Raw genomic sequence first — 12,654 nt, forward strand, 5'->3', positions numbered from 1 at the left:
GTGAATCCTTTCTAGAGACCGGCGAAAATGTCTCTTTATAGTCAATGCCATCTTTCTAAGTGAAACCTTTGGCAACAAGTCTGGCCTTGTGACGTTCAATGTTGCCATTCAGGTCGTGTTTGGTCTTAAAGACCCATTTACACCTGACTCTTTTGCAACCTTCCGGTAATTCAACAAGGTCCCAAACTTTATTTTGTTCCATAGACTTCAACTCATCTTTCATAGCATCTAACCATTTATCAAAATTATTACTGTCAATGGCTTGTAAAAATGAAACTGGATCATTAGCAATTCCAAGTCAATTTCTGACTCATGTAGATAAACTAAATAATCATCTGAAATAGCAGATCTCTTTTGTCTTTGAGACCTTCTTAATGCTACTTCTTGTGGTTCATCTACTGTAGGTTCATTAACTGCAATTTCATTATTAGTAGTAGGATCATTTATTTGTTTTTCTTGCTGGTTGTTAGGTTGTACAACAACTTCAGGAACAACAAGTTTAGAAGGAGTGCAGGGTAGAGGAACTTGCATCCTGACTTCTTTAATTTCCACATTACGTGGTTCCTCACTCCCACTATTTTCACCATTCTCAATGAACCTAGCATTTCCAGTTTCAACTATTCTCGTACTATGATTTGGACAGTAAAATCTATACCCTTTTGATTTTTCTGGATAACCAATGAAGAAACCACTGATCGTTCTTGAATCCAGTTTCTTTTCAAGTGGATTATAAATTCTTATTTCTGCCGGGCAACCCCAAATATGCAGGTGCCTCAAACTAGGTTTCCTACCAGTCCAAAGTTCAAAAGGAGTCTTTGGGATTGCTTTACTAGGAACCCTATTTAGCAAGTATACGGCAGTCCTTAATGCATACATCCACAATGAGATGGGTAAAGATGAATTACTCAACATACTCCTAACCATGTCCATTAATGTACGATTACGCCTTTCAGCCACACCATTTTGTTGTGGAGTGCCAGGCATTGAGTATTGAGCACATATGCCACGTTTTTCAAGGAATTTAGCAAATGGACCAGGGTGTTGTCCAGTTTCGTCATATCTTCCATAATACTCACCACCTCTGTCTGACCTGACTATTTTCACCTTTCTGTCTAGTTGTCTTTCAACCTCATTAATAAATACCTCTAAGGCATTCACTGCTTGAGATTTCTCATGCAACAAATAGACATATCCATAACGTGAAAAGTCATCAATAAAGGTGATAAAATATCTTTCCTTACTGAAAGAAGTGACATCAAAAGGACCACATATATCAGTGTGTATAATTTCAAGAAGCTGAGTGCTTCTTGTGGCTCTTTTCTTTGTGTGTTTTGTTTATTTTCCTTTAATATAATCCACACAAATATTAAGGTCCGTAAAATCTAAATGTGGAAGGATTTCATTCTTAACTAGCCTTTCCAGTCTTTCTTTAGATATGTGACATAAACGTTTATGCCACAAGCAAGCTGAATGTTCATTCACCAAACTACGTTTGGTTCCAACATTATGATGCAGAGTTAGGAGGGTTTCGGCAAACAGATTATCAAGGTTCAATTTGTAGAGATTATCACAAATAATACCAGAACCAATAAGATGATTATGCTTAAACAAACTGAAACATCCATTGCCAAAATTTAAAAAATATCCAGCTTTATCTAACTTAGACAAGGAAATTAAATTTCTTGAAAGAGAAGGTACATAAAAAGTTTCAAATAAGTCTAAGTGACGCCCAGTATCTAGGATTAAACGATAAGTCCCGACAGCTTCAACTGGAGCCTTCACTCTATTCCCCATGTACACAAATCTTTCATTCCGATTTATGGTCTGGGTTGTAAGGAATCCCTGCATCGTATGAGAAACATGAACAGTAGAACCAGAGTCAATCCACCATGTATATAAATCTTCATTCCGATTTATGGTCTGGGTTGTAAGGAATCCCTTTCTTCTCGAACCATGCCTTACGTTTCAGGCAATCTTTCTGAAAGAGTCCAGGTTTTCCACAGAAACGACACTTATCATTCTTGTGTTCCTTCTTACGTACTTGAGAAGAGGACTCATTGACATTATGTTGCCTCTGCTTAACTTTTACATGTTTCTTTCCTTTCTTTCCAGCTCCTTGATGGCCTACAAGATTAATGGAGTGGGTTCCTTGATTCTTCAACCTTGTTTCCTCTTGAACCAGCATACCGTGCAGTTCATGCACGTTTCATTTGTCTTTCATGGTGTTGTAGTTCATTTGAAAAGGGCCATACTCAGATGGTAATGAGTTAATAATGAATTGAACAAGGAAATTCTCATCCACTTCCATTCCCAAAGTCTTAAGTCTTGCTGCTATATTTGTCATTTCAATGACATGCTCATGCATGGTACGCGAACCATCAAATTTTATGGTGGTTAAAGTACCCATTAGTGTCCCAGCAAGAGACTTATCAGCAGTTTGAGAGCATTCTTCCACAAGTTTCAGAAGTTCTTTCGCGCTTTCAGTTTTGGAAAGAGTAGTCTTAATGTTGCCCGCAATATTCATTCGTATAAACATTAGGCTTAATCTGTTAGACCTGTCCCAGTGCTTAAAATAGGACCTTTCTTCAGTACTACTAGTTTCAGTAATAGCTGTTGGCCTCTCAGTATAAAGTGCAACATCAAGATCTAAAACTCCAAGATGGAATTTTATCTGTTCGCACCAATCTGAGAAGTTGAGTCCGTTAAAGGTCGTAACAGAAGCGGATTGCGAATGAAGAGCAAGTGCTGCAAATAAAATATGCCCATTCATTAATGCTTTGAGTTAAAATTAAATATATCGTTAAATTCAGAATGGTTTATGTTTTACTCTTCAATGTATATTGATGTCCACCTTTGGGCGTAACACAAAATATATTTTTTTAACATAATGATGCTTAAAATAAATTTTACATAATTCGATAATTTTAACGTACAAGTTAGTAGTATTTGCTATCTTTGGATAAATAAATAAAACTAACGATACATTTAAATTATCGATTTAATGTTCAGTAATTATAAGAACAAACAATCAACCTTTGGGCGATCCATAAATGTCTTATAATCAAGAACTTCAATTTACCCACAAAATATATCCATCATATCGTTTATAAATATCAAAACTTATGGGTAATTGGGTATAACAAATCATTATTTTGGAATTAATTATTCATAATGATTCGACCACTTTGGTGATTAACGAACCTCATATTTATAATTCCAATGAAATTTTGAAACGGTATTCTTCCAAATATAATTCTTAAGTTTGGATTTTATCATTGAATCCACATCGGCGAATCCAATAAATTCATAAGTATTCTACTGTGTCTAACTAGCTTGGTGAATATTGTTTTCACAATTTCACGTTTACTTACTAATTATGAAGTCAAGTATTTGAAGCAAATCTTTTACTTGTCGAATCCACAAAGCGAACAGGATCATGAAATCAAATGATAATCAAATATACTATTGGTCATCAACACATAAAAATCAATTTATATCTGCTTCACTATTACTATTGACAGTAATTGTGAAGTTCCTTGAATACTAAGGAAACGTTAATTTTAGCGGAAAATCATTAGTTCCTAAACCTGTGCTCTGATACCACATGTTAGGATTTTCTCAATTCTAGATTGTGATTTACAAACAATCTATATAAATTCTTTCAATTATTCAGAACCGTGGAACTATATGATTTACACATAAAATAGAGATACAATAACTTCAATTAAGAAAACTTACCTGAATCCATGATGTGTTTTCTTAATTAAATTGAGCGGAAGTCTTCTTCAGAGTTGTTGTTCTTGAGAAAATTAGTATTTCTCTCTCTTTTCCTTTTCTATGTTCTTTTCAGAATAGAATAGATGGAGTACACTATTCTTCCTTTTAATAGGCAGAGAGAGGGACCATCCGTTAATTTTCACTTTCCATCAAAGTGGGTTAGTGGGGAGTTATAACCATAATTAACTTCCCCCACCACTTTCCATCAAAGTGGGTTAGTGGGAAGTTATGACCATAATTAACTTCCCCTAATTTTATCTAAATATTAATTTAACAAAATATATTTATATTAAACCAAAATACTCACGTGAGTCATATTTTACACTAGTTTCTTTAAGGTATTTGGCTATGATAGTTCGTACGATTTCTAAAGATCTACCAATTTCTAAACTTTGGAATTTACAGACCTTTGTTTTCCCTCAATATTTTCCAAATACATGCCATACCATATATTTATCAAATGAAATTTGGGAAATGTCTCAATTGAGGCATCTCCACTCCTCGAAGATATATTTGAATTCTCCTCCAAAGGTATCAGCTAATGAAGTTAAGTATTTGAAAACTTGCAAAGTGTTTATGGGTTGAGTTCAAAAATTAGGGATTTTTGGCAAACAAGATGAATATGATGGATGGTAAGTCGAGATGCCTAGATAATGTAATATATTTACATGAGCTCGAGGAGCTAAGTATTAAATCTTACATGTCTAGTTACGTCTGGATTCTTTCCCACCAAATCTCAAAAAACTGACACTTAGCGACACTGGATTGATGTGGAAGGACATGACAACCATTAGCATGTTGCCCAAACTCTCAATTGAAGAAGGGAGCCTTTCGTTTAAGAATAGCATGGGAAGTTACAGAGATGGGATTTCCTCAACTAAAATTCTTGCTCCTTGAGGAGTTGAATCTTGTTTACTGATGATTATTTCAATTAACATCACATTCAAATTCATCATATCATAAAAATTGGCCCTATTTGTCATGCTTGCTGCATGGGAGTTATGGACTAAGTTGGACACTAGGATCGTTGAATTCAACAAGAGGAAATTGAATAGTTTGTAAAGTCTGGTACATAAAAATTAGGGCCTTTTGTTATGATATATAGGTTCAAAGGGCGTATAAGATTTATTAAATATTTCTACTGAACTTGTTTAATTTATTTACGTCTTATTTATTTATTCATGCCAAGAATGAAATTCATTAGATAACCTACATCTATGATAATCAGGGAAACGTTTTGAATTATTGTCGTCTGGTTGAAGTAGGTGAATATCGCCAGTTTCTGACTCTGATAATCTCTACCCCTTTTCACTTTACACTTATTGAAGATTCACCTGTAATGGCCATTGTACAGACAGATACATTAATACAGACAAGCAGTAGAGGAAGTTACGGAAAAGGTTGAAGAAGATTCAGAGGAAAATTGAGCAAACCCTTTTTAAGGTAAACTTGTGAGGTAATGTGTTTTGGTTTATCTAAAAGAGATAGCTAAGTTCTATATTGAACAACTTGTACACTAAACTGAGGGGTGTATTTCTAGGGGTGGATTTAAGCCGTTGTTGCGGATTATTTTGTAAAATTGATCTAATATTATCGGTTGGACCCCATACTCCAAAAGGGTTGAATGATGCATCTGCTTGAATGCTTTATCCAAAGGAACATGGATTGATTCCCACGTAGTGCTTCTTTTTCCTTACATTTTCAATGGTGCAACCATATTCTAGAAATCCTAGATCCGCCTGATGTTTGGTGATAAATGATGAAAAGTGCATATTTTTTAGTATATTTGCATATTAATTTTTGTGTGTGTCGCGGGAGATTACATGATTTTCGAAGTGAAATATACTTTTTATGTGTTTCTTATGTGTAGGAACGAGTTTGGATGCTAAATGATCAAAAGATGATAATTCGACACAAAAAGAAGAAATTAAAGGAGTGAGAGCTCGTCTATTCTCATGCGTGGCACGAAGTCGGACGCGAAAAAGGAGAAAAGTTAAGGCACAAAACAGCGAAGCGAAGCAAAGGCACGGAGCGCTTCGCAAAATGGAAGAATCTCAAAAGTTGGATCCGCGTCAAAGTCCGTGTCTAGACGCGAAGGCAGACGCGGATTCCAGCTCTCCCATCCGAAGTTGGATTGAAGAATTCCGCCCCTCATCAACCCTAGGTCATATAAATACATCCTAAAACACCACTTTGAGGGAGGAGGACGTTTTTGAGAGGAAAATACAAGCATAGAGCCGCCGTGGAGGCCGGGGTTCATCTTTTCTTCCACCAACTTAGTCTTTTTATGTTTCTTTGTATGATTTGTTGTTTTGCTACCATGTCTATGTGGAGCTAAACTTCACGTTCTAGGGTTGTGGTTCTTTCATGACTATTGTTATTCGAATATTGATTTTGATTTCTTAGTTTATCATATTGGTTTAGTTATTCAATCATGCACTTAATTATTTGATTGTTTGATCACCAATTGAATACTATCTACGAATCTAGAGTTGAACTCGAAAGTGGGAATTCTAGATTGCATATAGGATTGAGTAGAGCAAGTTCTTGAACCTGGGCATCGGGGAACGGATTCGCAATTAGGATAGACATTATACCTAATTGCCTTGCTTGGTTGATTTACAGGAATTATAAATGTGTTCTTGTTGATTCTAACTCCATAGACATATAGGCGTTAGGTTATCTTGAATAGGCGAGTAAGAACTCGACAGATTCTTATGAGCAATATTAACCCTGTCAACCAATAAACTCGATAAATTAGTTAGTCAATTCAATTGAAGAATACAATAGGATTGTTAGATAGCCCATAACCCTAGATGGTTTTCATTACATTGATATCATAAAAATCTGCTCTTTCTCTGTTTAAAGTTCATTATTTATATTCTTTATTTAATTAGTTTAGAATCAAATACTTTTTGGTTTAATTCTTGTTTAGATAATTAGGATAGTCTAATTTAGTTAATAGTTAATCACAAGTCCTCGTGGGAACGATACTCTACTCACTACTTTATTACTTGACGATCACGTGCACTTGCGTGAGTGCGTTTGGCCGCAACACCGCCTCAGTGTATTTCCTAAGTTTTTTTTGGAGTAAGCTAGTATGCAACAATCTAGGAGCTCCTAAATAGATATTCATATTGAGGCTGGTAGTACATGGGAGAATGCTTACTACAGACAGACTGTTGCAATGGGAAATGGATGTACCACAATTTTGCCGTCTCTGCAATAATGGGATTAAGAGTAGATCACACCTATTTTTCCAATGTGACTGTATTGCTTATATCTGGAACAAGATCTTGTTCTGACAAGGAGTTACTAGGAGGGCTATGGTTTACCGGGCTGAATTCCATGACAACACGAGTAGTTTAACTCATCACTACCTCGTAAGGGCGTTGAGAATTGTTTTTGCTTTTTTTGCTTAAAACTTTTTCAAAAGTATTCAAAGAGCTAACTAAAGTGGGCTGAAGATCATGCGAAGGGGAGAAGCTCTGAAGCCGAAGTTTATATAATTGCGCGTGCAGGATTGAGAGTAGATTACACCTATTTTATATGTCGTTTGTATGTATTGTGGATGTTGAGTGTATGTTATTTGTATCTTTTTTTGTATTATTGGACATACAGTAACATTCCCACGACTTACAAAATAGGGGTCGGTTTAAATTGGATCCGGGTACTAAAATTGGGGCTTTTGTTCCTGAGCTGCGACGGGGCACTCTGTTTAATTAGAGGTATATTTGTGTCAAAGTGTAACAGCAGGGTCCTAATTGACTGGATAGTGAAACATAGGATATATTTAAATTATTTTCAATAGTATAAGGGTATATTTCTCGTGTTATGATTCATTGAATTATTAGTGATTCATAAGCTCTAGAGAAAAAATTGTCGAATGACGTGATTTTCTTGATCAATATTTTTTCCCGTAAAACACATCATACTTATAGTGACTACCAATTTTTCTATCTACCTCGTTAAAGATATCACTTATCTTGTTTTCTATCCCTTTCCAAAATGTATGACCAGAAGAGAAAGCAAATAAATCATTACCGAAAACCAAAATATAAATATAAGTAAATTCTATAGTCATTATCAATAATTAAAAAATTAACAAGAAAATCAAAAGTTTCCCCTTGACGGCTAAAAATATGATCTAGCTGGAAGTACAATTCTAAAATAGACTTGGGACTTCAATACGGCTAAAAATAGGAACCCTTTTGATGCAGTTTCAAGATTTAGAGTTAAGGTTCAAAAAAAATTAGTCTATAATAAATAGTAAATTTTTTTTACAATTTATATACACATATCATATAAGTTAAAAATAATGAGTTCAATTAAACTCAGTGTAACTATGTGTACGTACTTGATCACACCGGACTTGAAGACCGCGCCGTATAAAATTTTGTTTAAGTGGTGTTGATTTATTGTCATAATTTGTCTATATTAAGTAGTTTGGATATGAAATTGTGATTGTTTTAAGATTTAACCTTATGTCTCGAATTATATACATAATTTTCTAAAAAATTGACATATATAAAATGAAAATAGGGATTTTTACATTCCTATACCACAATGAAATCTTATTACCCTCAATGTTTAAGGTTTGATTTAATTACAAGCCCGTATACCACATTACCAATCCTATACCATACTTAATTAAGGGTCTAATTAATGGGCTGTTTTTACTCCTAAATTAAAGGTATCCATATCTAATTAATGGGCAGTTTTTACTCCTTAATTAAAGGTATCCATATATCTCACGTTTCTCTCTCCTTACCCCTCACCCACGTTTTTACCCATACCCCACATTTTTTTTACCATTTTCCCTCTTCTGTAACCAAACAAAATTCGCTCTTTCTGGAAAATGATTTGTTTGAATTCCGTTTCAACGTCACCTGGTCGAAAGGTTGCAGGCATCACCATCGTGGCCATCAAGATTGCAGGCATCACCATCGTGGCCATCAAGTGTCATAAAACAGCATGGGCGATATGTTAGTGTCGATCCAATTAATGGAAAAAGACGTGATAATAAATCACTTCTAAACTTCTTCTCATATTTCTTGATTGGAATGTTATGAATTGCTATTTTGGCAGCTTTTATTTGTAGTTTTTTGTACAAATTTTGTAGATGAAGAGCCAATTGTAGAAATGTGACATCCACAATTAATCTGCAAATTGTCTGCAAAATTTTACAAAAACTACAAATTAACTACATTTAACCTACATTATAACTACAATCTGGAAACAATTTACACATGGAAGTTCTTCAAGTTGGAATTGGCCACAACTACATTTCTTATTTTCTAGACACACAATGTACCGCTTCACACCATCCAACACGGTATGTATATGATCTGTTGAAGCCCTCACCTACATTTTCAAAACAAACACAAAGAAAAAAAAATTACAATATTAAAAATATAGTATCTACAATATATCTACATTTTATCTACAATTTATCTACAAATTAACTACAAACTATAAGTAAACTACAATTTGCCTACAATTTATCTACAATCTGGAGACACTGTATATTAAAATATTTTTTTCCTGCACCAAATAAAGAAATTGTAGTCAAATTGTAGATATATATAGTAAATTTGTAGATAATATCATAAAACTAAGAAGACCTATTGCTGTTATTTTTTTCTTCTCATTTTTGTTGTTCTTTACAAGCTTTAAGTTATTGTCATTGACTTCATTTTGATCTTAGCCTTGAAGATGTTGAAGGGGTTGATCAGTTGCGGTGAGAGGATCAGTAGAAGATAAGGGTATATGTAGAGGGTGGTGGATCAGGATCCTCAAACGCCCCTAATCCTGCTGCAACGGAACTTGGTAATGAAGTCTCTCAAACCTCCCGTGACAGAAGAAACGACGAAGAACAGATTTTTTCAACTTTGAGTTGTTGAAACTCGAAAATTTGAATTGTTCGTTCTTTTTTTTTTTCGAGAATTTGAATTGTAGTTCTGGAGAAAAATACACAGATGAGAAATCTCCTTTCCCTTTTTAAAAATTGAATTTAATGTAGAATCAATTAACACCAAGATTCTCTCCTTAATTTTAGGGAATATTCTGCCCTTTTAATGCCTAATGGTACAAAATTTGTAGGCAAAACGTGAACTGGACGGATAATTAACAAACAATGTATATTTTTGGTAATAAGATTTCATATATGGTATAATTAGGAAATGAAAATATACTGACGGTGGCCCATGCAATAACGCCCCTTTGTATCATGCAATTAGTCAGCGACAGCTCGTAAATCTTGAAAAGCCTAATCAATGTCCCTTTCACTTCCATGCTTTCCTGCTTTCATATCAAACAAACACAACAAAACGCGTTGATCTCTGCAGCACATCGTTCAGTGTAGCGTATGCAAAAAACATTTGTAAGTGGTTAAAACTTAATTAAAAAAAAAAAAATAAACCTTTATAATGTCAAGCGATATTATTTTTATACTATTAATATCTCGGCCAACTCATACTTTTAATATAGTTTGATATTCTTCGTTTTAGATCAAGCTCGCACGATTTTTTGTCAAATAACTTCACACCACAATTGACCACCCTTCGTCGAAAAATTGCACTGTGTATATAGGTAAAATATTACGCTTAGAGATATATAACACATATTGAACACACTTTATCGAGAATTTTTTCACTTCTTTCAAATTTGAATACCCTTGGGAAAATTTCTAGCTTCGTCACTGCCTTATATATAGGGTCCTAATATTTTCAGCTACTAACATGAGACTTTCTTCGTACACGAATAATTTTTTTACCTCAAACTAAGTTCCACGTGGCCAACTACCATGATCAACTGGTCTCCCCCTTGAAACAGTTCCACGTGGCTCATTACAGCAAAATCTAGGTCAACTTTCAATATTCAATATGTCACCCACATCGTTAGAATATTTTTGGCTACGAAGCCCGCAGCTAACTTCTTTTTGCGTGCACGTCTCCAAGCTCGTTTAACCAAACCGAGCCCCGTACCATCACAATGTCATCGTCATAACGTCCCGCTGAACCTGGGCCAATGATACTCTTAACATAGTTTGATATCTGTTTTGGACCAAGCCCGCACATTTTTTTTCAAAAAGCCTCACACCATCAAGAGATCTTTAAACATTATATGTAGGCTCCCAATATTTTTAGCTACCAATGTGGGATTTTGTTCACACACCAACAATATTATTTACCCCAGAAATGGATAACAATTGATTTAAACGCGGTTTTAAAGATATGTGGATTGGTTCAACACAAATGATTAAGAATGATAGATAAGCGAATTAGAGGTAAAATAAATAACCAAACCAGTTGTGACGTTGACTCCAGCCTCTAATCTAAGCTAATGAAATGTTCTACCCTCGATTCGGAGCCAGACGTGTATGAAGAGCTACAATTGAAATAGGAACCTTTCAATCACTAAAAAGCAGAGAAACAAGTTTGTATTGCCTTGATATGCGTGTTACAGTATGCCTACTAAATTAAAAACTTCTCCTTTATATAGTAGGGTAGTTTTACCCTTAGTACAATTCTAAAAAAGGAAAAAAAAAAAACATCTTTGTACATCAATTATTGATATGCTACCGATATCGGGCGAGATCCGCCTGCTAGTCGTATGCAACCGTTTGTAGTTGTGAGCACGTGATTTTTGCCCTATAAGAATTACTCCCAGAAATTTAAAACAAAATAGTTGTTTTCAGTGTTTGCAATTTTGAGGATCTTTTTGACATTTTGTGTTAAATGTTTGAATTTTTGTTCGTGCATTTTAATTAAGTGAGAAAATACAAAAAAATATATATACATATATATTGCATTGCATTAAGGATCTAATTTTACATTTTTATGAGTAATTAGGATTTTTACAAAAATACAAAAAATCGCAAATAGGTTATTCTTGCGCTTTTATTTTTAATTTGGAACTTTTGGTAACTCTCTTTAATTTGGTTTTTCATTAGTCCTAATGATATTTAGCTAAATAATACAATAGGGTAGGGTTAATTGGATTTAGGAATTAGTTTGGATTTTATTTTGTTTTAGTTTTAACTTGAAAAAATAAATAAAAGGAATTAAAATAGAAAAAGAATTGAATTAAAGGGATTAGAATTGTGGACCAAATCTGATTGTCCAAGCCCAATTCAATCCCCCCTTTAATACCCCAAACATAACCCGGTCGCGCCCAGGCCCAATCTAGTCTCTAACCCGGCCTGCCCCAATGGAATCAAAACAACGTCGTTTTGGCGTCGAGCAATCCCCCCTCTCTCAGAACCCCTCTCATCATCTCTCATGACCCTGCCCTGAACCACCGTCTGCCGCCGCCGGAAATCGCCTACGGCGGCGGCCGGCGTCCAAAACCTCCCAAACTCACACCACTCAAGCACCTCGCCCCCCTCTTCTCAAATCTGAGCCCTGTTTCCCTCAAATCCCACCAGGTCTACTCAAATAACTCGAACCCTAACTCAGCCGCCCTAATTTTCCACCACCGTTAATGGCGGCGCAGCGTCCAGACCCCACCCCATGAACACCATAGACTCGCCTCAACTCCCTCATCCCTAATATCCAATCGGGTTTCCTCGAATCTCCTTGTATATGCTCGAATTTCAAATCTTAGGACGAGCAGAACCCTAAAATTCGATTGGGTTCGAGCTTGGCCAATTTCTTGCGTCCAGTATTGGATTTGAGTCCTGAAATAACATTTTCATTTGTTTTGGTAAAGAACGAACGATTATGTTATCCCGGGGCTCGAATCGAGTTTCCAGTGTCCGGTCTAGGCTCCTCAGGTAATGTTTTCTTCGTTTTTCTTTCCATTGTTTTCTTTTTATCTCTTCTCGATTAATCAATTTAGGATTTGGTTGTCTTTTGAATTCAGTATAGGCATTTT

The 12,654-nt window shown here is 35.1% G+C and overlaps 1 protein-coding gene across 1 annotated transcript; it reads right to left on the reverse strand.

Annotated features, from left to right (window-relative positions):
* Positions 1-2,206: 2,206 nt before the first annotated feature.
* LOC109239623 lies at positions 2,207-2,770 on the reverse strand. Its single transcript, XM_019406214.1, has one exon. The coding sequence runs from the start codon at positions 2,768-2,770 to the stop codon at positions 2,207-2,209; it is 564 nt and encodes a 187-aa protein (XP_019261759.1).
* Between the last annotated feature and the right edge of the window lie 9,884 nt (positions 2,771-12,654).

The sequence above is a fragment of the Nicotiana attenuata genome, unplaced genomic scaffold, assembly GCF_001879085.1.
Source record: "Nicotiana attenuata strain UT unplaced genomic scaffold, NIATTr2, whole genome shotgun sequence".
Lineage (NCBI taxonomy): Eukaryota > Viridiplantae > Streptophyta > Magnoliopsida > Solanales > Solanaceae > Nicotiana > Nicotiana attenuata.

What these genes read in the sequence shown, in the direction of transcription:
- LOC109239623 (XM_019406214.1), bottom strand. Translation starts at nt 2,770, where the DNA reads ATGAATGGGCATATTTTATTTGCAGCACTTGCTCTTCATTCGCAATCC.